At 48.9% G+C, this 25,415-nt stretch overlaps 1 protein-coding gene across 1 annotated transcript in view; it reads left to right on the top strand.

The window, feature by feature from the left end:
- KIF5C (kinesin family member 5C) overlaps window positions 1–25,415 on the top strand; it is a 196,112-nt gene that overhangs the window by 120,826 nt on the left and 49,871 nt on the right. Inside the window, exons 12-15 of the mRNA XM_055130099.1 lie at window positions 13,303–13,478; window positions 19,080–19,148; window positions 21,259–21,465; window positions 23,947–24,093. Coding sequence (XP_054986074.1) covers window positions 13,303–13,478; window positions 19,080–19,148; window positions 21,259–21,465; window positions 23,947–24,093 — 599 coding nt within the window. The remainder of the gene's footprint in view (window positions 1–13,302; window positions 13,479–19,079; window positions 19,149–21,258; window positions 21,466–23,946; window positions 24,094–25,415) is intronic.

The raw sequence follows: 25,415 nt of genomic DNA, 5'->3' as shown, positions 1-25,415 counted from the left end.
CGAGAATAATGGAATAATTCAGCACCTGGGGCTGGTGACTGGCTCCCTGCAAGTTGGCGGGAGTAAGAGAGTGGGGCGGGATGCCTGGCAAGGTGGGGCGTAGCTGTATGAAATCTTGTTCTATTTCTGGGATCCTTTTGGGTCAGTTCTCTGCAGGGCGACTGGAACACTCAGAAATGACTTTTGGTAAAGGGAGGGGGCTGGCCTCAGAAATGTGTGGAGTGAACAGTAACTCCCCCTTCTTGCCATCTCTTGCCAAGCTCTGTCTTGCCAGCTCCCAATCGCTCTGCTCCGGGGCCTGTTTTTTGCCCTGTTTGATGAACTCACCCTCTGCTCTCTTATCTCCTCCTGTCTCCTCCACTTCCTCTGGGCTCTTCTTAACTAGCATCATTTGAGCCATTTGTCCCACTTCATTCACCTTGGAAATCTTTGAAATTCTATGCAGAAATGTGCCACTTTCCTGCACTCTAGAGGGTGAGGTAAGCATCAACCCTTATGTTTCACCATTTGGGAAACAGTCGTAGGGTTTTCATCCGTTAGTAGAGTTTCAGTATATGTATGTTTAGTAAAAACTATAAACCATTCATTTTTAAATTGGGGTATCAGTCATTTTTATGATAGTTCTGAAGTTGTCGCTTTAGAGTTGCAGAGCTGCATGCCAGTCCCCCCACCAGCAAATAAACACATGGATAATGCATGTTCCAGGTTACAGGTGAGTGACCTGGGTTATGGGCTTCATACCCCCTGCTTGGAGGAGACCAGCCTGTAAGCATCTGCAAACAATCTGGAGATGTCTGTGCTGGAAGAAGGGACAGGCTCAAGACTTTCTCAAGCTACAGGGGGCTGTGCCCTTGGCTGTGTGTGCGGGGTGTGCTTGACGGTGAGGGGAACAAGGCCAGCGTGCAGGGGCCAGGGAGGGAGCGCGCAGGCAGAGCCGGTGGCTCTCAGAAAGGATATTCTAAGCCCTGCCTCAAGAACTGCATCTTTCCTTAGGGAGCAAGAACAAGGGTGCTCTTCAGTTTCAATTGATGATCACAGAAGATACGTTTTTCTTGAAGATCCAGTGATTGCGTGGGAGAATGGGGCTGGCAGAGGATGAGAAACAAGGTTGATTTCTGAGGCATGAGATTACAGTGGTTGAAGTGTGGCGGTGACAAGGGAGAGACGTGGATGGATCCAGAAGTCCTGTTGAGGTGTTTGGTGAGGAGCATCTCTGCAGGGAGGGGAGGATGTTTTCTGGTCTGCTAAGGTGGATAAAAGGTCCAACCAGTCACTGAAAGAGGAAATGTTGGAGAAGCAGTGAGGGGTGGGGAGTGAAGAGTGGTACAAGGGAGATGAGGATTGTCATGTGTAGCCTGTGGGACATCCAGGTGAAAAATGTTGGCTAAGGGCGGAGCTCAAGAGAGAAATACTTCCAAGTCTTTGCTCTTTGGGAAGTAACTGAAGCATGGGTATTGATGGTCGTGTGGTGGTGGTGGGGGGAGCGGGGTAGGAGGATATATGGAGGGGAGTTCTCTATGACCTAAGGGGAGAGGATGGAGAATGAAAGCAGGAGTGAGACTTTGGGGTCTCTCGTTGCCATGCACAGTAGTCCCTCCTCTCCAGGGATTCCCCTCCTTGATTCAGCCTCGGGGAGATTGGAGCTGAACAACCACTGATAGGAAATCTTGTTGCCTACTTAGGCCTGTGACGTGTGCATCAGTCCTGACATGCCAGGCCTTTCCTCTTGTCCATATTCCCTAAGCAGTAGAGTTTGCCACATAGCCTGTGCATTAGACGAGCTGTTACAGATTGTCCAGAGATGACCTAAAGTACTCCGGACAATGTCTGTGGGGAGCAGGCAGGTACTTCACTGTCTTATATAGAAAGCATCGGTGGATTGTGCTGTCTGTGGGGGTCCCTGCCCACCCCCGTGCCCCCGGTCTGAGTGACAGCTGTATCTCACAGAGACTGATGGGAGGTCTGCAGAGCTCTCGTTTCCTCTTCACTTTGAAATTTGGAGCTGATTTTAGTGGGAGTAGAAGTTCTCAATGCAGAGAGCGATGGTGGTGATGAAGTGTTCAAGGGGGAACCGAGGCAGGTGGAAGCCTTGGGGTGCTCTTTTGGCCACTTGTGAGTCAAGGACTATTTTGAGGATTAAGTATAGTGTCACATTCAACAAAAAAGCACAGTCCCCCCCCCTTTTTCCCCCCACTGTGTTCCCAGGCTTACTTGTATAATCCTCAAGTAGTGGCTAAGGCTTGGCCAGGCTGGAAGTCTCCCCAGGCTGACTCAGCCTCGGGGAGATGGCTCTGATCAGAGGGGTTGTGGCTCGGATGTTCTCCTAGTGTCTGTCTCACCTGCACTCGGCTGGGCGGGCTAGTGACCAGTGTCCTAGACAGTTGGATGAGTGTGAGAAGGACCTCATCCAAAAATAGACCTGGGAGCCCGTGTGGGTGCCCCAAGTCTCTATTCTAGCAGCTGGAACTCAGGAGTCATCGCTGCTGGTGTCAGCTAAAGAGCTTGGACTTCAGAAGGTAAAGATGAGACAATGGCTATTTGCTAGACTTACTTTTGAAGTTACACACACACACACACACACACACACACACACACACAGAGGTTCTAAGTTTGTAGAGGCAGCTACTTAATTTACTTCAGTGATTCGTAGGCACTGACATTTCTACGTAGTCATTTGAATGGTTCACAGGGGTATTGTTAGTCAGATGCATTCTTCCCTGGGAAAGAGATTTTTTCCCTGCCTGGTACAGAGAAAGAACAGTTTCCCTGATGTTCCCTAATTTTATTTTATTTTTTTTAGATTTTAAAGAATTTTATTTACTTAATAGACACATTTTGATCAATTTCACCTAACATTAAACAGAACTATCAGGAAATAATTAAATGCTAAGACTTGTAACAACGAACAAAGTAAATAAATGAGAAAATCTAAAAGTGATTTTGAAATGCAAAATGAGAATCTAATAAAATTATGTAAGGTGTCTTTAAATACTGCTTAGAAGAATTTAAATTAAAACTGTCTTTAAAGACATCTTAGAGAAGAAAAAGTGCATCTTCAGAAGCTATGGAAAGGGAAATAAAATTAACCTGGCATAAATTGAAGTATGTTTTTGCTTTTTTGAATCACCGTGAGCTACACTTAGAAAGCTTTCACGTTTGAGTTTCAGTCATACAGTGATCGAACACCCATCCCTCCACCAGTGCACATTCTCCACCACCAGTGTCCCCAGTATCCTCCCCCTCTACAGGTCCCACCCCTCCCCCAGCCTCCATGGCATACAGTTTTCCTCTCTCTCTCTCTCTCTCTCTCTCTCTCTCTCTCTCTCTCTCTCTCTCTCTCTCTCTCCTTAGGGGCGTTATGGTTTGCAATACAGATACTGAGAGGCCATCATGTTCGTCCTTTATCTGCTTTCAGCACACATCCCCCATCCCAAGTGATCCCTCCAACAATCACACTGACTTACTGATCCCTTTTCTATCCCAGCTGCCTTCTCCCCCAGCTCCTAAGTCTTGGCTACTTCACTCCCAACCACAGCAAGCAAGGAAGCAAAGGAGTGTAGTAAAGAAAGTGTGTGTGTGTGTGTGTGTGTGTGTGTGTGTGTGCGTGCGCGCGCGCGTGCGCCCGGCCTCGAGCCTTTTCTTACTATTATATAGAATGAGGCCAGAGTACAGCAGAGTAGGAAATATGTCCTATTAGGAAAGATATAGTAAATACGTCCTGTTACTTCACTGCAGAGCAGAACCAGGTAGATAGTGTAAAGTAAGCGAAGGGAGTTCCGTCCTAGAGTTGTCGGACTAGGACATGCTGGTCTGCTGGAAGAGCATGCCTTGGCCCAGAGGCATTCAGAATTGTGAAATAGGATCCCCAACGTGTCTGCAGTCTGCTTCTCACCTCCCTGCAGCCGGACACACCTATCTACACCTGTTTTCACCACCTTGCAACATAATAAGGGCTGCCTCAGAATGCAGGCCTCTGGGCAGGGAAGAACTCTTCTGATCCTTAAATAAGGCTCCTGGAATGATGCAGATAGCACAGCAAGCCCTCAGTTGCCAGGAAAACAGGGTGGCCCTGCGCTCATGTGGCCCAGGGGGAGGCCACACCTCTTTCATTGTTTTAGGAGGGCGGGGTGTCAGGGCCACACCTGGTGTGGTGCTCAGGGAGCTGTTCCCAGCTCAGGGCCTAGAGGTCATTCCTGGTGGTGCTCAGGAGACCAGGTGGTGCCAGGGATCAAACTTGACTTTCCTACAAGCACCTTGTGTGCCCCAGCCTGGTGAGCTCAGTGGAGGCCCACTTGGGTGGTTTCAATCCTGAGGTGCCAGACAGGCCATCAGGTCACATGGGATGGGACAGGACTTGGGACTTGACCCTGTCTGCTTAAAGAAAAAGAAACGGCGGTAGGAGGCTTGAGTGGCACAGTGAGCCTGAAAAGCAGCCAGGCTCAGGTCACCCCGTGAGGCGGGGCCAGTCGGAAGACAGGGCAGCGGGACTGATGCTCAGGGCTCCCGCGGGCCGCTCCCAGACTGACTCTCCACCGGCTCTGCTTCCCTCCTTGCAGGCCCGAGGCCCAGCAGAGGCAGCGGGTGCAGGATTGGCCTGAGCTCTGCAGGGAAGGATGGGGCATCCTGTGTGCTGTCTGGGTACCAGAAACGATGCCAGTGCAGAAGCGGCGGCAATGGGTCTCTGTTCGTTAGTGATTCTCAGACGCTCAGATTCAGAGTTGGAAAGTAGAAAGTTTATGGGAACAGAGAAAAGAAGTGAAGCTCCCCAAGTGGGGAGGGACCTAGAATAGGACTAAGTTAAAAGGGAGTTTTGTGTTCACCCTGCGTAAGGCTCCTGGCATTCCTTATGGCTTGGCAAGTATTTACAAAAGGTGCCAGGAAATTGCAAGCATGGCTAGCTTGGTCTAGATCGCTCTGGGCGTTTTGCCCCTTATCTTAGTCTCCTCTCAGCCTAGGCTGGGGACAGAGTGTTTCTTTCCTGGGAAGCCCCAGGAACGCTGAGACAGAACCTGGGGCATGGAACGTGTGTCAGGTTGATGGGAGAAAGAACATCATCTGGAGAGAGAAAACTGTAGCTTCCTCTCCCACTGGCATGGGGAAACTGAGGCCTCCTCTTTAAAAAAAAAAAAATTTTTTTTATTGAATCACAGTAATAAACACAGTTATAAAGTTGGTCGTGATTGAATTTCAGTCATATAATGTTCCAACACTTGTCCCTTCACCAGTGTACTCCCCCCACCGCCACTATGGCAGACACTTTTCTCTTCTCTCTCTCTCTCTCTCTCTCTCTCTCTCTTCCCCCCCCCTCCAAATAATGAAAAGTTAACAGGTATATCTCTTTACGTACTTTCAACACTCAGTTCCTGTTCAACATTTCTAACTATTATTGTCATGCTGGGGCTGGAGCACAGCGGGTAGGGCATTTGCCTTGCACGTGGCCGACCCGGCTTTGATTCCTCCATTCCTCTCAGAGAGCCCGGCAAGCTACCGAGAGTATCTCGCCCGGAGAGTATTTCGCCCGCACGGCAGAGCCTGGCAAGCTCCCTGTGGTGTATTCGATATGCCAAAACCAGTAACAAGTCTCACAGTGGAGACGTTACTGGTGTCCGAGCAAATCATGAACATCAGGATGACAAATGACAAGTGACATTGTCATGCTGATCCCTTCTCTATCCTAACTGTGCCTTGCCCCTCCCCCCCTTGTAGCAAGTCCTCTTGGCCCCTAACAACCAAGGCAAGGATAAACAGAGGCTTCCCCTTTTAACAGTACACTCTGGAGGGTCATTCCTCGCAAGGATGCTGAGAAACAGCATTCTATGACTCTCCAGTTCACCCATGTCATTTAGGCTGGAATTGGTCTTTTTTTTTTTTTTAATCTGGAGGCTCTGATGGCAACTTTGGAACTCACAGAAATGTGCTGTGATCTGTGTTTGAGGAGAGATAGACGGAGTAGGCTGTAGTCGGAAATAGAATTTTCTCTTTTTATTTTTCTTCTTAACTGTGGTGCTCAGGACATACTCCTGCCTCTGTGCTTAAAGATCACTCCTGGCAGGGCTTGGGGAAATACCTGCTCGAGGCTGGGGAGTGAACTGGCATGCACCTTAATCCCCAGAAATAGGAGTTTTATAGTTTTATTTTTAGTTCCTTGTACGTATGGACAGGACTCGGCTATATAGGAATACAGATAGTTGGAGTCAGAAGGAGTTTCAGTGCCTGTTTCACATTCTGTCCTCACTCCCCCACCAAAATCTGTCAAGATGGAGAATTTCGTCAGCCAGAGAACAGGGAGGAAGGGCTGAATCCAGTCCCCTGTGCTCAGAGGTGGTCAGGCCCACTGGGCCCCGATGTCCAGTCTTTGTACAACGGTCCCTGACTGTTACACTTCTTTGAATTCCACCCCTAAAGATGATAACCCCTATTACAGGTGCTTACATCAGAAAACAGATGCCCCTAAAATCAACCCAGGTGTCAGGAGTTCAGGGAGAATGACATGAGTGTATGCTCTGGCATGCTCATAGCATCTCCGGAATGATGGAGTAAAATATTTCACAGAGGATGAATATAAATGGGCCTTCTCTGCCGGAGTCTAGCTGGGGGAACTGTTTCATCTCAGGCTGCAGAGATAGAGACAGATCAGCAGTGTGTAGAGGTTCATTCTCCAAATTGGTTCCGGTCACAGGTGAGACAGGGAGCTCTCTGCTCAGGATGCGCAAAGGGCCACTTCGGCTCTCCGACTGTGATTGCTGGAGGAATCAGAAGTCAGTGTGTCGCCGGAGAGGTGTCCTTCACTAAGGGTGCTTCCGTTTGGAGCTCCCAGAGGGAAATGTAGGCGACGAGGGCACGGGGCACCTAGTCAAGTGGTGAGGATTATAAAGTTTGCAGGAGTTCTGCAGGAGCGGTTTATTAGCAAATTACTTTGGAGGGGATTACAGAATATTTTAAGCTGCTTACAATAATTTTTCAGGAGCTGGAGTGAAAGATGCTATTTGTGTGCAAAGTAATCCCATAAAAGAATGATTTTTTTTCCTTCTAAGACTTCACATTTATATAATGACATCTTGGTGCCAACCGCTCTTACCCATCTGGCAACTTAAAGATTTCCTTTTCATTTCTCTGATACAGAAATTACCTACCATTAGGTCTGCCATGGGGCCTGTTTAATTGGCATGGAAAGAAAGCGCCTCCTTTGGCAGAGCTGTGGGGGCTTCTGGCGGAAGCGTGAGTGACCTGCAATGCAATTACCTTTCTGACTTCCCCAAGGCTTGGGGGAGTCCACTTCTGAAAAGGATAACTAGCTCGTTGCTATTTCATGTGTGAAATTTTAATGAATTACTGGCAATCTAATGGTTTTTCTATAAAAAAAAAAATACGAAGAAAGAAAGAAGGAAGAAAACATCACCTAAAAAGGCTGTTTTTGAATTTTTAACTAATAGCTCTAATGAGAATTTCTGATTAGCCTGTCATCCTTGTTTATTGCAATGGCTGGTGTTGTACTTTATATAGAAACGTTATTTATGCCTTCTGGGAGTTACATTTTATAATGGAACCTTATAGATATGCTCTGAGTGAATGCTCCTGTGTACACACACATCCTTTTGGTCCTTAAAGGTAATTACATATGACAATAGGAAATGCCATGATGCTTATTTAAAGTAACGACAAGGTTATTTTTTTCGGGGAAGGGAGTTTGTGGGTGGGGAGGGTGCTCAGAATCTAGAAAATGAGATGCTTTACAATATCATAAGCTCTTTCCCTACAGATAGGAGATAAAACCTCAGGGGGTAAACTAAGAATTTTGCTTCTGATGCAAAGGAAAAGAATAAAAATAGAAGCTTCATTTCCATTTGTCTGCCCTTTTCTCGCTCTCCCCCCCTGTATACTAAGGCATCATTTCCCCGGGGCTTCTTTGCAGCTGTCTTTGCTATTGTAATCAGTTATTCGGAAATCACCTCATGGGGGCTTCTCCTGAGACTTGGTGGGCTGTGGTGCGGGAATCTTCTCTATTCACTTGCTGAGATTGCCATGGAGACAGATTGTCTCGTTTTAGGTCCTGCCGAGTGCGGGGAATTCACAATCCCCCCATGTGTCTGTGAGCTGGACAGTGTAGTTACAGGGACACTTCTGGGAGTCATTTTCTCCGTCCTTTTGAAGGGCGGCAGTGTTTAGAAAGACCAGCTCTTGCTTCCTCCCCGGGCAGGAGTGAAGCTCTCCCATGGCCCAGCAGCTTTTGTCCTGCGTTTTTGCTGCTTTGTTCTTCGGGGCCTGAACGGCTGCTGCTGCAAAAAAAATTGTCCTACGTGCCTGACCTTTAGGATATAATTGGGGAAGAGCTGGTTGTTTCCATGTTGCTTTGTGGAGGACGTGTTGATGCTTTGGTTTAGAGAATTAAGACAGATGAGCAGATAACCCAGAAAGTCTGTTGCAGAATTTAATAGCAATAATAATAATAATAATAATAATAATAATAATAATAATAATAATAATAGCACTGTCATCCTGTTGTTCATCAATTTGCTTGCTCGAGCGGGCACCAGTAACGTCTCCATTGAGACTTGTTGTTACTGTTTTTGGCATATTAAGTACGCCATGGGAAGCTTGCCAGGCTCTGCCGTGTGGGCGTGATACTCTTGGTAGCTTGCCGGGCTCTCTGAGAGGGGCGGAGGAATTGAACACGGGTCGGCTGCGTGAAAGACGAATGCCCTACCCACTGTGCTATCGCTCCAGCCCAATAATAATAATAATAATAATAATAATAATAATAATAATATAATAAACCTGGAAGAGATGTGTTTTTTACCTTTGGAAGGGAGCTTTGACCACAGGTACGGAAAAGACCCTGACAACACAAATATCAGATTAAAGTAAGAATCCTTCTGCAAAACTTAAAGAGTGAACAGTTTGTTGGGAAGAGGAGGCAGGAAGAGATGGCAGGAAGGATTGCTGTTGGCTCTGCAATTCGTGCTAATGTCACTAGACTCAAGTGTGAACCACCAGCGATCCATGCCAGTGCTATGTGTTAAGCAGTGGCACCATTTGTTTTTTCACCGTTTTCATTGCTCTTCAGGACAGTGCTCTGAGTGTCTCTGTGCTATGAGAGGTGTTGGTTTCTCCCCTGTGAGAAGCAAACCAAGAGGTGAAGCAGGAGGGGAGCTGGGGCTGTGCATCGGCTGGTCCGAGTCAGCAGCCCCCAGGCTGGGTTCCTGGGTTCCTCTCGGGCCTCGCCCACACTGGGCAGCTCCGTTGATGCTCTCACCGGGCCGTCCTGGTCCTTGGGAGGTGGACACTCCAGCGGGAGTGGAGCACAGCCTTCAGAGCACATTCTGCTGAGAGCAGACCACTGGTCTCTAAGTTACGGGGTTTCCCTCTGGCTCCAGCCCACCCAGATGGATACAAGCATCCCAATTCACTCAGCCTCATGAATTCACTGCCCTTCGGGTCGTTTGGAACCAGGGAACACAGACACTCTCCTCTCCAGATGTTTCTCTATTTTTCCCTTTGGTCTCTCTGACTGCCTTGGCCTTTGGGCAATACACTGCATTCTGACTGAGTTCTTGACCGAGTATAGTTACGGATCTAAACTTTAGAGGTCAGACAGATAGTAGGTGCAGGTCTTGGATGCAGCCGACCCTAGTTCACTGCTCGCTGTCATGTGGTCTCCCAGCCATTACTGGGCGCAATCATGGAGGTGCCTGAGCATCATTGGGGTGGGAGTGGGGAGGTGGTAGCTCAGGTAATCTCCAGCAGCCCACGGTGTGTCATACCACAGCTTTGAAGGGTCCCCACCATAGTTAGTGTGTTCTGTTCATCTTGCTTTCCCTGGATAATTAAATCCATATTGTACTGAATGTCTCTGTTCAAAACCAACAGAGGGTGCTGGAGAGAAGTCCAGCAGGTAAGGGCTTTTGCCTTGCATGTGGCCTTCCCAGGTTCGATCCTTGGTACCCCTGATAGGCCTCTAAACCTACCAGGACTGTGATCCCTGAGCACAGAGCAAAGAGTAAGCCCTGAACACTGCTGGGTGGGGCTCCCTCACCTCCCAACCCCCAAAGAGTTAGAAGCTAGAACTGAAAAGTGAGAAGTGATCCCCACAGGGGGATAACTCATGTAATCATGGTGAATTTCTCTGGAGAAGGAACAGCATGGGAGGGTAGGGGTGAGAGAGCGCTGTTAAGTTAGGGTGTATACTCTATTGTTAGACGAGGATGCATGGACACACAGGGCCAGGGAGATGGCTCGAGGGATAGAGTACATGCCTGGTATGTGCAGATGTGCAGATCCTATTCTAGCCCCTACCAGGTCTCTCATGGATGCTTTCGAGCCTTGGCACTGGACTGGCAGGCCTGTATCACTAGGAGTGGTCCCTATTTTGAAAAATATAAACACACACACAGATTACTACATAAGAACTGGAATGTGGTACTGCTTTCATAGCCCATGGATTTAGCAGCCTGTTGAGAATATATATATCTTGTATTTTGTGATTGGATGGAATCCAGTCTGCACACTGAGGCCCTTGATCTTGATGGATGCTTTACACGAGGTATTGGATTTGAATGAGAGATGGGTTTGGTTTGGGTTCAGTTCTGAGGTCCTGCTGATGTTCTGCTGTTGTTTCAGGTCAATGGTTTCAGGAAAAGGCCAGCACAGTTCAGTTCTTACTGAGCTTTTAAAGAAGATGTTGGTTCCCTTTGATTCAGAAAAGTGGTCATTTATCCCAGATTTTGATGATTCAAGTCGCTGTTTCAGATGGAACTGTGACCCAAAAGTGTGGTCATTGATTTTATTTGATGTGGAGGCCTGCATGTGTTCTGTGATTATTGATGCGATACTGCAATGTCAAACAGTAAAGAGAATCATCACAAAGTATTATTTACCTTCAGATACATGTATATCATGTTCAGCTGGGCTCTGGAGTTGTGGATAAACTGTTCAGGAAGCCATGAATTAGGACCTTGGCTCTTCTGTATTTGGGGGTGAGGTGGGGAGGTGGATTTGAGGGGTGGGGAGGAAAGAAATTCCATTGGTTTAGGACAGTTTTGTGGAGGAGTTTCCACAAAATGGATTTTATGGGCCATGGACTATAGTGAGGCTTGCAGCCCTTCTCTCAGTCACTGATACTGGCTGCCTGCGTGTGACATTGACGGCAAACATGATAAGGAAAAGCATGTCTGACTCGGGTGTTTCCCAAGACATTGTTTGAGAGACTTGGGTCACAGGTTTTCCATAGGCTCTTTAGGCATCTGTCTTTGCCAGAGAATTAATTTTTTTGTGCGTGGGACTCCCATTGGCCTCCCTGAGGATATTGCCGTGTCCCCATTTTGCATGGTCAGAAGTGTGTTGCATGTGGCTTTTGTGAAGCGGGTGAGAGAGAAGGAAATCTGCCTCTCCCCTCCCTACCCGTCCCCGTCCGCTGGACAAGTGCCTGGGGAAGTGTGGGGTGGACAAGAGTCTGTGAGGAGCCCCTGCATGGTAAGGATGTGGCGTCTCATCTAGCTCCACGAGGTCGTCAGATCACATCTGGGTTGCCTTTGTTTTGCCTCACTGGAAAAATGTTCCCTGCTGTCCCACTTCTTGAGAATCCATGGGAACGAGGCTGGGACGAGGACAGTTGCTCTTTGCAGGAACGGAAAGTCAGTCTTACATCTTTCACAGACTTCCCGGATCTGTTGCCTTCCCTCTCCGAGCAGGATTTCAGGAGGAGACGAGTAGTGAAGTGAAACAATTTTACTTAGAGGCGACGTCGGAGGAAGAAGAGAGGATAAGGCATCCGCGAAAGGAGACAGGCTTCTCTAGAGGGGAGAGCCAAGAGCACACATCTCAGGGGAGGTGCGGGCCACCCCCATCCCCCCACCCCCCAGAATGGGGGCCCCCTGCTTGCCTTTGCAGAGTTGGTTTTCGAGGTTTGCTCCAAAAATATGCCTATGGGGGGGGAGGGGGGAGCTTTCTACCTAGATAAGAAGAGAGACGGTTGCTGTGGCTCTGCCAGGGGGAGTGCTTGAAACTTTCAGTGGCCAACCTTTGTGTCCTTAACACAGCCCTTTGTTTCTGCTTGAGATTCCCTTGGGGGGGAGGGGAGGGGGGCAGTCCAGCCTTTGTGGTGGTGGCACCAGATAGTTTTATCAGGCTTCCGTTTCTGGGTCCACAAAATAGGCCCAGCATAATTCTTTTTTCCTACTTCAGGGCTGGAGTGATAGCACAGCAGGTAGGGTGTTTGCCTTGCACGTGGCCAGCCCGGGTTTGATTCCTCTGCCCCTTTCAGAGAACCCGGCAAGTTACTGAGAGTATCTCACCCGCACGGCAGAGCCTGGCGAGCTACCCTTGGCATATTGGATATGCCAACTACAGTAACGATAAGTCTCACAATGGAGACGTTACTGGTGCCCGCTCGAGCAAATCGATGAGCAACGGGATGACAGTGCTACAGTGATACTTTCAGGCTAGTGACTTTTAAAAATCCCATCTTGGTTTTGTTTCTATCCAAGAAATCATCGCCGGGGCTCCCCCAACCCCTCTCCCTCCCCCAGCCCCCAGCCCCCCACCTCTGTCTACCCTGCCCACTTCACTTGGTTGCATTTCCTCTGGACGAAACGTGCAGCCGAGATGTGGCTTTGCAGAGTCTGGCCTGGGCTTTCAGGCTTGACTGTTCTTTCTCTCCTGGGACTACCTGACGTCAAAGGACTTGGTTCTCTTTGGCCTCTCCAGCCCAGCCAGTGATCTCTGACCTTTGAGAGAAACAGGTAGTGGGAGGTGTGTGAGAGCGGTGGCGGGCAGGGAGCCGGGCCCAGGCTGGCCCTGAGGTCGGCTTCAGACCCAGAGATGGAGGTTCTGAGGCTGGCGCCCTGCTGTGCTGTGTTCAACAATGGCGAATTTGTTGCCTGATTTGACTGTTGCTGTTAATGAAACGGAAACCTAATTAATAGGTGATTAGACAGCCTCTGAGGTCTGTTTCCCTTCGAATCGATCACTGGGGAGAAGATTCTAGTCAGGCCCGGCGTATTCCTCAATAAAAGGGAAGCACGGGAAACATTCGGGGCCTCGTTGAGGCGAGCGTGTGGTGATAGAAGCAGCCTGCCCGGTGGAGGCGGCCCCCCGGGGGAGCCTTCTATATCCTCTTCTCTTGTAGACAAGTTTTGATCAATAAGCAACAACATCCTCTTTCAATTAAAAAGAAAATATAAGCTCTGACTGTGTACAGCTCTTTCCCTGCCCTCTGTCGTTTCCACGGGAGCCACCAAGTGTGGTGGCTCACTGCGTGCTGAGTCTCTTCACCCTGCCCCCCCTTCTCTCTGCCACCCTCTGCAGGGGAGGCGGTGCCTGAGGAGGAGCAGATCAGTGCTAAGGACCAGAAGACCCTGGAGCCCTGTGATAACACCCCCATCATAGACAACATCGCCCCTGTGGTCGCCGGCATCTCCGTGGAGGAGAAGGAGAAATACGACGACGAGATCTCCAGTCTCTACAGACAACTGGACGACAAGGTCAGTTCCTGGGAGCTGAGAGGGCTCGCTCGGGCTCAGAGTCGGAAGGGGCAGTTGCCCTGCCTGCCTGAGTCCCAGTGTTGAGTCCCAAGGGCCAGTATGGGCTGCAAGTGGAGATTTAGGTCTCTCCCCGATCTGGATCAGGCAAATGCAGACACCCGGTTCTGGCAGAATCGTAGAGCTTGGAGTGCAGGGGTGGTGCGTGGCTAGTGTGCACAGCTGTATGCTAGGGTCATCTAGAAATGGAACATGGTGCAACACTGAGTAGGGGGTGGTCTCTGTGGATTCTCCTTTCCTTGCTTCTCGGGGCTTTCTCTGGAGAAGTCAATAGCAGCCCCAGCTTTCGGGGCACGGGTGGTGATTCTGAAAACTCAGTGTTGTGTTGTTTGTGGCACTGAGACTGGATGTGGAGCTGATAGTGTGGCGTCAGACCTGATGGTCGCTTGCCCAGAACTCAGGCGCTTTCCCAGGTGTGCTCTTTTTTTTTTCCCACTTTTTGGGTCACACCCGGCAATGCTCAGGGGTTACTCCTGGCTCTGCACTCAGGAATTACCCCTGGCGGTGCTCAGGGGACCATATGGGATGCTGGGAATCGAACCTGGGTTGGCCACGTGCAAGGCAAACTCCCTCCCCGCTGTGCTCCAGCCTCGCAGGCGTGCTCTTAAATGGAGTATTTCCACTATGCGGTGTAGGGAGGTCCCGGCCAATGGGGGTCTGGAGAGTCAGCTCAGAGGCAAGATGGACTAGAAGAAGGGCTTTCGGATTGCTGGTGTATCACTCAAGCCCTGTGGAAGCTGGGCTAGGAGCCCCAGGGGATGGGAAATTCAATTCATGTTTCATGTGAGCATGGCACATTGGCCTGGTGGATTTGGTCTGATCAAATCTTTTCTGTTGTGGTTTAAGCTCAACCCCCTGGAGACTTGGAGAAAGTGGCTTTGTTAGATCCACGTGGCCATTGCTCTTCCTGGCCCGGGCGAAGCTCAGGCCTGTCTCCCCTCTCCCGAGAAATGGGATGATGGCCTGAGAGAGAGACCTCCTGCTTTGTGTTTGAGACTCTACGAATTCGCAATATTCAACTGGGGTCCCCCTCCTCTTCAGCTGACTTTAATAAGATATTTGAGCCCATGAGCATGGGAGAATTGCTTTGAGACACTTGACAAACTGTTGCCCTTTGGTTTTGACCCAGACATGTTATGCAAAACTTTAAACAAAGTAAAAGAAAAAGATCAATAATAAGTTAACAGTCTACGCAGTTTCTTGATTTCTCCAAAGGCACGCTATTGTTTGAGCATGCTATGATTTTTTCCCCTGGTGCTTTAGAACTGATGGATTCAATTTTTTATAACCCCCAAAATAGACTTGGATGAGATAACCTGGCTCTCTAATCTGTCTCTATGAATAGACGTTCCTCAGGGTTGGAACTGGAATCATTTACCTTGATGGCATGAGGCGCTTTCATTGATCTCAGACTTACAGAGCCAAGTCTGAAAGACAGTGAATGGGGATGAGCTCAGAGATACCAAAATGCCATGCTTTGGTACTGCCAGGCACCCTAGCGTGCTACCTCTTGGTGACCAGCCTAAGACAGTTTAGGTCCTGCCATTTCCCTTTGTTTTGAAAATCCCGGGAAGCACACATTTTAAGGAAAGATTTGCCATGTGACGCTGAAAGGTGAGAGGAATGAGCCCCACAGCTCCAGCCTTCAAGGGCACAGAGATAGTGTCTTTACCTTAAGTAACTCCATCTAAGAACCACCAGCTATGTTTTATTTGCCATCATGCTATTTGTCTTCCTCTTAAATTTCACGTAATCTCACCAGGCTAATGATGTGGTGGTTCTTTAGAGAGAGTATGCAAGTTGGAACATAGCATCATCACAATGAGTGACAGAACTGAAAGGATCTAGGCATAGATGAGTTCACCCACCCTGGGCAGGGTGGAGGGAGGGTTATCTCCTGGTACCCAGTCCAGTGCTCATCCTCATCTTATTTCTACTATAACCCTTTATTTCTTTTTTTTAATTTCTTTTTTGCTTTTTGGGTCATACCAGGCAATGCTAAGGGTTACTCTTGGCTTTGCACTCAGGAATTACTCCTGGCGGTGCTCAGCGGACTGACCATATGGGATGCTGGGAATCAAACCCAGGTCAGCTACATGCAAGGCAAACGCCCTACCTGCTATACTATTGCTCCAGCCCCTATAACCCTTTATTTTTATTTTTTTAAAAAAAATTATGTAGTAAAAACAAAATTTATGTAGTTACTTATTTTTGATTTGGGGGGTGGGGTCACTCCAGGTGTTCAGGGGCTCTTGGTGCTTGGGGGTTGTCCTTGGTGGTGCTTTGTCAACCATGTGGTACCAGGGAGGGAACCCAGGCCCCTGGTATACTAAACAGTGCTGCTGTCTGTGGAGCCAACTCTCAGGCTGACTGTAGTTGCCTAAATGAGGAGCACGTTGGCCCCAAGGAATCTCTTTAGAATGCCGCTGGAGAAAGCATAGTCTCTTTCCAGCTGCCCTGCCATTCTCTGTGCTGCCTCTCCGGGGGCAGGAGACTCTCAGGACAGGAAGTCACCCTGTGCAGTGGTGTGTAAGGGAGAGTACACACCTCCCAGGCCACCTATAATTTAATGATGCTGATACAGGGCCGAAGGGCTGAGTGCAGTGGAATCAGACTTGACCCCTGGGATGATGGGATCCCTGGAGCATCACTGGGAGTGACCTCTGTGCCCCTTAAGGTGCTGCTGAGCATTGCCAAGTGTGGCCCCCAAACAGATAAACTGAAAGAAAGCAAACGATAATGCTGGGACCTGGGGGTGGGGTGTGGGAGGCCTGTTCTGCTGGAGCTGTTTTTCCCACCTGCATGGGATGGCTCCCCTGTCATTTCAGAAGGATGCCAGTTGGGGCTGGAAGCTTCTAGTGCTTCCCAGATGCTCAGAAAAGATGAGTTTCTTCCTCTTTTCCTTGCCTCTTCCCTGTCTCAAGGAGGGAGGAGCCCGCTCGTACATGATCTCAGAGGTGGTGGCCAGGGGCGGGAGGGAAGCAGCGATGGCAGAGGAGCAGCCCTGGTGTCGGCACTGTTCCGTATACCGCTCAGCTCTCTCCTTGCCGGCTGCTGCGAGCCGTGGGAGTGGAGTCCAGTGTAAGTGGACATGTAGCTGACCTTTCTCTCAGTGGTAGCCACTGCAGCCAAAAACATCTTTCTCCTTAGATGTGCGCACTGACAACGCCTTCATATTTAAGAAAATTTGAGTCGGGGGTGGGGGATCACTCAGCGGGCTAAGGGTGCGCTTCATAAGTGGGAGGCATGGATTCCCAGAATCACCCGATCCCCCCAAGCTCAGAGCTGGGAGTAGGCCCCGAGCAATTCAAATACAAGAATATTTTTGGTTTTGAAAAGGGCTTTGAAAATTCGTTGCCTGTGGACTCCTTCTTAATGGCATCAGAAGGAGCTTGTGTGAACTTGTTCTGAGAGATTTGCTAGAGTGTAGAGGTACAGACTGCGCAGTTAATCTTTATTCTGAAGGTTTTGAAAAATGTTTTGTAAAAAAAAAATCACTGGATTGTGCTAATGCCTAGAATCTTCATTACCTTGCTTATGTAAGTGTCGTTTTGGAAATGTCTTTGGAATAGGTGAGTCGTGCCCTCCTGTTCTTCGTCTTCATCTCCATCCTGCCTAGGAGTGGGGGACGCAGGATTTCTCACGTCCCTCAGCAAGTCGTGCATCCCCGCTTGTCTCCTGTGGGGGAGGAAGCCTGCGTCTCAGCTCTGGAGTGATCACAGCGTGAGAACAGAGTGTCTCCTCTGCTGTGTTTCTTCTCTGCTTTCCATCACCTTGTAGCCATTGCTAATGCGTCCATGTCCCCGGGGAAGAGACAGCTGCTTCCCCATGCTCAGCCTCTTGAGTCTTTTATGTAAAGTTGTTTAATATTTATGTGCCGAGGAACATTGGCTCCAAGTCCTTGCTGGAAGCTGACGGCCCAAATCTGCAGAGTAGTGGCGGAGCGGGGGGGGGGGGGGGGCTGGTGGAATTCTGCACAGTCCAGCAGTGGGAGCACCGAGTGCGGGCTCGTCTGCAGCCCTCTGATGTCCTCGGTCCCAGAAGCTGGCCGGGGGGAGAAGGGTCCCTGGGTATTTTGTAGGACCCAGGATTTCATCAGTGGCTTCTCAGGCCTGCGTGTGCCTTTGCACCCGGCCCAGCGGTGTTGTGAGGCAGGCCGATGAGGCACCGGGGCTACAGGTTGTGGGTGTCTCGGGGTTTTCTGCCCCCTGCTTGGGGGGCATCCGCACGCCCAGCTGGGAGGCACCGAGCCCAGGAGCCACACACCAGCCTTTCACCTGTTTAAGGGGAGCGACGGGGAAGCCGAGCTGTCGCCCCTCCCAGGGTGTGCTTCAGGACGGCACTGAGCTCGGGAATGTCAGGGAGAAGACAGGGACACTTGGTCACTCCTGCTGAACCCTCTGCGGGCCCAGGTTTTGTCGCAAGCAGGAAAAGGGGCACAGACCTGGGAGCAGGGAGGCTCAGGGATGATGAGGGAGGGGCGGACGCTGGCTTTGGTGCCAACAGCAGTGGGAGGAAATTAGAGCCAGTTCCTCAGTGGGACAGTCCTCTCCCGCTGCAGGGACATGGAAGCTGATTTTATGTTTCTGTACCCTGAAGTCCTTCAGTTGACTTTTTGCTGTTTGGGGTGTGTGTGTGTGTGTGTGTGTGTGTGTGTGTGTGTGTGTTTAAAAATAATATACTCCTAAGAAAATTTAACTTCTAATCAGAAGGGATTTCTGTTTCTGACAATGCCGAGATTAATTCTTCAGTAAATGTTTTACCAGTCTCTCTGAGCAGTTTGAAGTGGAAAAATTGGTCTCTCTGGTCCGGTGGCAACACTCCTGGTCACTGAGGTGTTTGATAATTTGGGGCCCTTACATATTGAATTCTAACCCAGTGTAGGTAGATAGACTTTTTTTTTCCTTTTTGAGTCACACCTGGCGATGCACAGGGCTTACTCCTGGCTCTGCACTCAGGAATTACTCCTGGCAGTGCTCAGGGGACCATATGGGATGCTGGGATTCAAACCCGGGTTGTGCTCAGGGGACCGTATTGGATGCTGGGATTCAAACCTGGGTTGGCTGCGTGCAAGGCAAATGCACTACCTGCTGTGCTATCGCTCCAGTCCCGATAGTTAGAATTTCATTCCCTTCTACTTTTTGAGCTTGGAATTCACGGTTAATGTATTTGAATCTGGAGGAGGCATGCCAAAGTCGCTCTGGTTTCCAAGACCTTATTTCTCTAGCTTCCTTGTGAACTGTAAGTGGGTCAGACATGCGGGAGGTTGTATTTCCCAGGGTATTGAGCTGCTTCATCTGCTGAGAAAGGTGTGAAGAGTTTAGCCAAATCAAGATCCCAGAATCAAACTTTCTTCAGTAATAAGAGCTACCACACTTATTACTCTTGTTAATAAGACAAAGAGATGTTAATAAGACATTAATCTTATTTGTCTTATTGACAAGCTTATAGGTAGCATTCTGGCATTGGACTGTCATTAGGAATGTAGGATATCAAAAATGACATAAATAGCCAAAAATAATTTAACATGGTGTTTCGTTTCAGGATGATGAAATTAACCAGCAGAGCCAGCTGGCCGAAAAGCTGAAGCAGCAGATGTTGGATCAGGATGAGGTAAAGAACGCAAGAAGAAATTGTACCAAGTTCTTTTATTACTCTTTATTGCTGATGTCCTAGAAATTTAGCTTTTTGGAAAACATACATTTAAAAAAAAATCACTGAATCACGTGAAAATTTCCTAGAAGAAAACCTTTCATTGCCTATTTGGAGCTGATTTGGGCTGAAATTAGAAAGTGAATCCTTAATATCTCTGTGGTTTGGAAAGTGAGTAGTTGGTTGCCACCTTGGAAGAGCCGAGATAAAGGAGGTTGGTAGTTGGACAAAGCAGCATCTACTCATACCCAATGCCCACCTCTCTGGGTTCCTACCCTTGAGCTTTTTTTCGTTTTGAAAATCAGCCAGCTTTGATCTTTGGTACACAGTCCAGAGCTCCCCAAACTTATTTGATTTTTTTAAAAAGAAAAATGTGTATAGTATCACCCCCTGCCTCCCCATAAATCTCCTTTCCCTCAAGCAAGCCAACAGAGTGCCCCTCACCCCAGTTATCCCCAAATCTCCTATCACCCCACCCCTGCATCATTCCAGTCCTTTGGGATTTTTATTTTTTTGTCCCACTCTTTGGGAAAGACAGCTCTACACTGAGTCCTCACACTTCTTTATATGCATTGGGGGAAGAAGGTAAAGGTGATGTAAGCCAAGAGATCAGGGGTCCAAGTGCTGCGTCAGTGCGTCTGGGATGCAAGAAAAAGAAAAGGAGGCAAACTGTTGGCAGTGTCTCTCGAGCTGGGGCTTAATTCTTTACAAATGTCTTTTTTTTTTTTTTTGCTTTTTGGGTCACACTCGGTGATGCACTGGGGTTACTCCTGTACTCCTGGCTCTGCACTCAGGAATTACCTCTGACGATGCTCAGGGGACCATATGAGATGCTGGGAATCGAACCTGGGTTGTCCGTGTGCAAGGCAAACGCCCTACCCACTGTGCTGTTGCTCCAGCCCCAACAAATGTCTTTATTGCGTTGGGTTCTTCGGATTATTTTACAAACAGGAACCTGAGCAGGGACCAGCCAGCCAATCCATCAACGCTAAATGATTCACAGTTCTTTTGCGGAGGACCCTCTCAGTACTCTCTCTCCATTTGTGCTGTCGGGTGCTTTCTGCTTTGTTGCTAAAATGCTATCGATTGGCTCGTGGGATGCAATTACTGCAGAACTGGAGTTCATGGCTCCAGTCCCAGCCTTCCTGCGAACACAGATTTCCTTACCCCTTTCTGCAGCTGCCTCCTCTTTGTTCTTTGCTCTCAGGCAGCGAGGCTGCCCCAGCCGAAATACTTCCCTGGACCCGGGAATCATTTTTGCCTTTGTAGGCAGGTGAATCCTATTGCCTATGCAAGGCAATGTCTGTTCACTGCAGGGAACTTAGGAAATGGCATAGGCACAGAGACAATGAGAGGTCCCACAAGCCCGGGCATTCGCTTCTTGTTTGTGTCGGTGTTTGGCCAGCATCCTTCTATCATCCCCGCCAAATGATAAGACCGAGTGATATTTGCCCTCTTGTACTCTTTTGGTTGATTCTGAAATCAACTGTTTTTCCAATGAGGAACCTTGACTATTGAAAAAACATGTAAGTGGTATTACAGTTCTTGGAAATGGCTGTTTCCCTGCTGTATTCTGCGTGTGGAATAGGCAGCCATCTACAGAATGCAGTGACTCATAATGTGTCATCAAGTGTTTGAGTTAAACCATGGTAGCTTTAAACTGAAAAAGAAGAAAAAGATTCCTTTGTTGTTATGCACTGGGGTGGGCATCCTGATGGACTCGGGAGCTATTCCTGGTTCTGTGCTCAGGAGTGACCCCTGGTGGTCCCGGGGAGACGCCATATGAGTGCCAGGGATTTCATCTGGGCTCAGCTGTGTGCAAGGCGAGTGCCTTACCTCCTGTACTCTCTCTCTCCGGCCCGAAACAGGTTGGAAATCATACTTTCATCGTGCCACTTTAAAATTTAGCATCTGGACCATGCCGCGGGGGTTTCCAGTTATCCTGGGTTTTTCCCAGCTTGTGGTTCTCATCTGTTTTTAAAAAAATCGCTTGATTTTGGCTCGAGCCCAGAATATCAGCATTGCCACATGAGAGTCTCCTGTTCTCTGTCATTCTCCCCTCCCCCACCAGCTTCTCGCCTCCACTCGAAGAGACTACGAGAAGATCCAAGAGGAGCTGACACGTCTCCAGATTGAAAACGAGGCGGCAAAGGATGAGGTGAAAGAAGTGCTGCAGGCACTGGAGGAGCTGGCTGTCAATTATGACCAGAAGTCGCAGGAAGTGGAGGACAAGACCAGGGCCAACGAGCAGCTGGCGGATGAGCTGGCCCAGAAAACGGTTGGCGCATTTGTATCTAGGGGGCTGCCATTCCGCACTGATGCTGGTGTTTGTTGACTGAAACCATCAGGAGGGAGAGGCTGGTGGGCTGGAGGGGGGCTTTAGCACTGGGCTTGGGTGCTCTCTGGGGGCCTCCAGCCACTGAACTCCTTAGCAGTAGGTGGCATCTGAGTGTGCGGTCCTGCAACTCCATCGCACAATTGTTTCTACCTGGGAGGTTTCCAACACTGCCGGCACGAGGAGATGCCTTGTGGAGAGTCGAGTGCAGAACTTTGGAGTTAGCCACTTCCCGGTGAACAAACTGATGTCACAACTAATCAGACTTTAGTGGGCCACTTGGCCTTCTACAATATTAGTCTCCTGAGCTGTTGGAATGCTAGTAATGGCATCATTTTTTTTTTAATCTCACTTTTGTGAAAATTCATGACAGTTTCTAGGAAGCTTCTTAGCACAGACCATAGTGTCTGCCACAATATCCGTCAGTGTATCCCACAACGTTACAGCGGCAGGAAGGATTTTAGGGATTCTGCTCTTGCTTGCCGTGTCTGGGAAGAAATCACAGTCTCCTCTAGAGTGTTGTGTCCTCGCCCAGGGCTGGGCTGTCTCAGTGGGCGTTGGGTTCTCGCTGCCCTGTTTGAAACGTGGGCATCACTCTGCACGTTTCCTCGCTGGCAGTGTTCTCCAGGATGAGCGCGGAGCTTCTGTGCACCGGGTGTGTGTTGTGTGCAGCCACAGGGCTGTGGGCATTTGGAAAGGTGGCCGGCGCCAGGGCGAGTACGTTCTGTCCTTCTCCGGCGGGGAACGGTGGCGGGAGTGGTGGGGCTGCGGGCAGCTGCCCTTGGCGCCGTGGTCCAGTGGCCTGCTGGCATGGGAGCGTGCCCAGCCTGCTCTGTGGAGCACAGCCAGTCATCCTGGACGAGCAGATGGTGCAGGGGCTCTCTAATCCGCTGACCCCAGGGCCGATGGAAAATGCTTCACATCCATACGCTCGGTGCACAGAGGGAGGCTCTTTAGAACATTTCCCGAGATGGGAACTGTGACATCCATGAATTTTACACACAAAGAAACAAGCGCTGAGAAGCTGAAATAATCAGGGGCAGACCATACCCATACGTCACTCAGGACAGGGGGAGGCTCAGAGTTTTCTGCTTCCTGCTGTCTACACCTTTTCCTACCCGAGGCCTCATTCTGACCTTGTTTCCTTCCTTTGGCCCACCTGTCCTTCCTAGCCGCTGCCATGGCCCCCTTTTTTATGTGATCCCTTTTATGGGAAGAGGAGGGTAGATACACTTAGAGGCAGGTTTAGACCTTTGCCCCCCTGGAGCATCCTGGGTCCCACAAGGAGACATCTGGCCCCCCAGTGGACAAATACTGTTCTAGACTTTTGTTTGTTTCTTTGAGGGCCACAACTGGTGATGCTCAGGGGTTACTCCTGGTTCTGCATTCAGAAATTACTCCTGGTGGTGATTAGGGGATCATATGAGATGCTGGGGATCGAACCCAGGTTGACCATGTGCTAGGCAAACATGTTACCCGCTGTACTGTTGCTCCTGCCCCAAACACATTTTATTTTTGTAAGTCTCCCATTTCCATATATTGATGTTCATTATATTTTTAACTGTGGTGCTCATGGGGGTTAGAGTTACAGGATTTCTTTGAACTAAACTTTAGTATTATTGGCATCTCAAAACATTGCCATGTTTTCCATAGTACAGCTCTTCTACTTTGTAAAAATAAACAAAGTATAATGCACTTCCCACTCCCCTCCTCTCTCCCCCCCTACACACACACACACACACACACACTCACACACACTCACACACACACACACACACACACACACGGGATGGGGATGAGAGAGGTTGGTTAATGTTTGGCGAGAAAAGGGAGCTTCTTTGTGGTACAGCATGGCACCACCTAGTGTTGAACTCGACTCATTTTGGAGAGATTAATAGTTTTCAACTCAGTTGCACTGCAAGAATTAGAGGTCATTCTAAATTGTTTTCTAAATTCATTAATTTCCTTGGGGACTGGTAGACCCATCTATTATGGTGAAATCACACTGGGAATTGGATGTGACACAGGAACCAGGTTTTTGTGGGGAGAGGAAGGGGGAGGTAGATATACTTAGAGGCAGATTTAGACCCAAGAGAAGGTAAACGGAAATCAGATCTCTGGTAGGTAGGAAGATGCCACCAACTAAGGGCTCCTTTTATGCTTTACTTTTGATGAAAAACAAAACAGAGCTTAGAGCACTGACTTGAGAATTGCCATCTGGCAGGTCGACGTGTAGCAGATCCATCCCAGAGAAATTCTTCTTCCCTAAGACTGTCCCACAGTTGCCCTTCAGAGGACGTTTACATTGGGATCTTACGAAACGACAGCAGATCTCCATCCACCCTAGGCTATTCTGTGCCATGTCTTACAGATGTGCAGTTGATGGGCAGCCCTTTAAATCTGTCATTCCAATGTGTTTCCTAGACTACCTTGACAAGCACACAGAGAGAGCTGAGCCAGCTACAGGAGCTTAGCAACCACCAGAAGAAGAGGGCCACGGAGATCCTCAACTTGCTGCTGAAGGATTTGGGAGAGATAGGTGGGATTATTGGCACCAATGATGTGAAAACTGTAAGTCGGCCCCTTTTCCTTCTTTGCCTGCTTTTTAGTGTGTGATTCGAAGCATGCAGGATCTGTGTTTTATTTTCTGTGATAGCCAATGCTCAGCATTGTTCTTTAACACCTGCCCTGTTCTAGGTGGTACTTGAATGCCAGAATCAGGTGGTTTGTGGTTGTGTGGTTGTGTGTGAAACACTAGGTTGAAGAGAGAGGCAGTGGTGGGGTGGAGGTAGGGTGGGAGAGGGAGAGAGGTAGAGGGAAGGGAGAAAGGGGGAGGTGAGAGGGAGAAGAGAGAGAAGCAGAACACAATTCTTTGTTCATCTTATATGAATTGGTTTATTTCTTGTATATGTCTTTGCATATCAGCGTCAGAGAGTTAGCAATTTAAGAGATTAAGCAACAGTTCGTCTCAGAAATTGTGTTTTCTCCTTTTTCCCATGAGCATCCAACAGAGTGAAAATTCCTCAACCAATCAGTATGAGTGAGGAAAGCTCATGGCTGAAGGGGCTAGAATTTTAGCTATGACTTTAAAAATAAAGCCGCGTCTCATTCTTCCTGGTGTGAGATATATGGGGTGTTGCGCCAGGAGCGGATTGTGTCCTGCCCTCCTGGGAGTCTCCTGCAGACACAGGCTCTCTGCACTTCCAGATGATTTTGTTTTCTTTTTGGGTCACACCTGGCAATGCTCAGAGGTTACTCCTGGCTCTGCACTCAGGAATCACTCCTGGCAGTGCTTGGGGGACCATATGGGATGCTGGGAATCGAACCTGGGTTGGCTGCGTGTAAGGCAAATGCCCTACCCACTCCAGCCCCAATGATTTTTTAAAATATAATTATTAAAACTTTAGAAGTTGGTTTGGTGTTATGGCCTCTCAAAGTCAAGGGTCCATTTTTTTCCTACTCTCCCCGCCCCTTTTTGAGACTCCAAAACAGTCCTTAGGGGACCCAAGGGCCATTCCTGGTGATGCTCAGTGTTTGGGCCAGACTAGTCAGTGCCCAGACCAGTGATAGGGTATGCTCAGCTTCACTGAGTCTGGGGGCTGCCAGGGGACCACCAGGCATACTGAGGTGCATTATGTTCTATGTTCTAAGTTTTCTTCCCCAAAGTTGCATCCCTGTCTTGGCTGACACTGGCATTTATATCAGTCTGCTTTGTGGGAACACACAGGTTTTAAGTTGAGATTATTAAATGCTAGAGAAGGATCCCTAAACCCCTTCTGTCTATAAACATTCAGGGAAATCCAGAAAGTCCTTCCTGGGTGATATAACAGCTGCAGAATCTGAGAATGTAACTGCTTATAAACGCGGCCGTTCTCTCTTGGAACCTGTATCGT

This window comes from Sorex araneus, chromosome 1 (assembly GCF_027595985.1).
Source record: "Sorex araneus isolate mSorAra2 chromosome 1, mSorAra2.pri, whole genome shotgun sequence".
Taxonomy (NCBI): domain Eukaryota; kingdom Metazoa; phylum Chordata; class Mammalia; order Eulipotyphla; family Soricidae; genus Sorex; species Sorex araneus.
The sequence above is the reverse complement of the archived record's forward strand: the minus strand, read 5'-3'. Positions and strand labels throughout refer to the sequence as shown.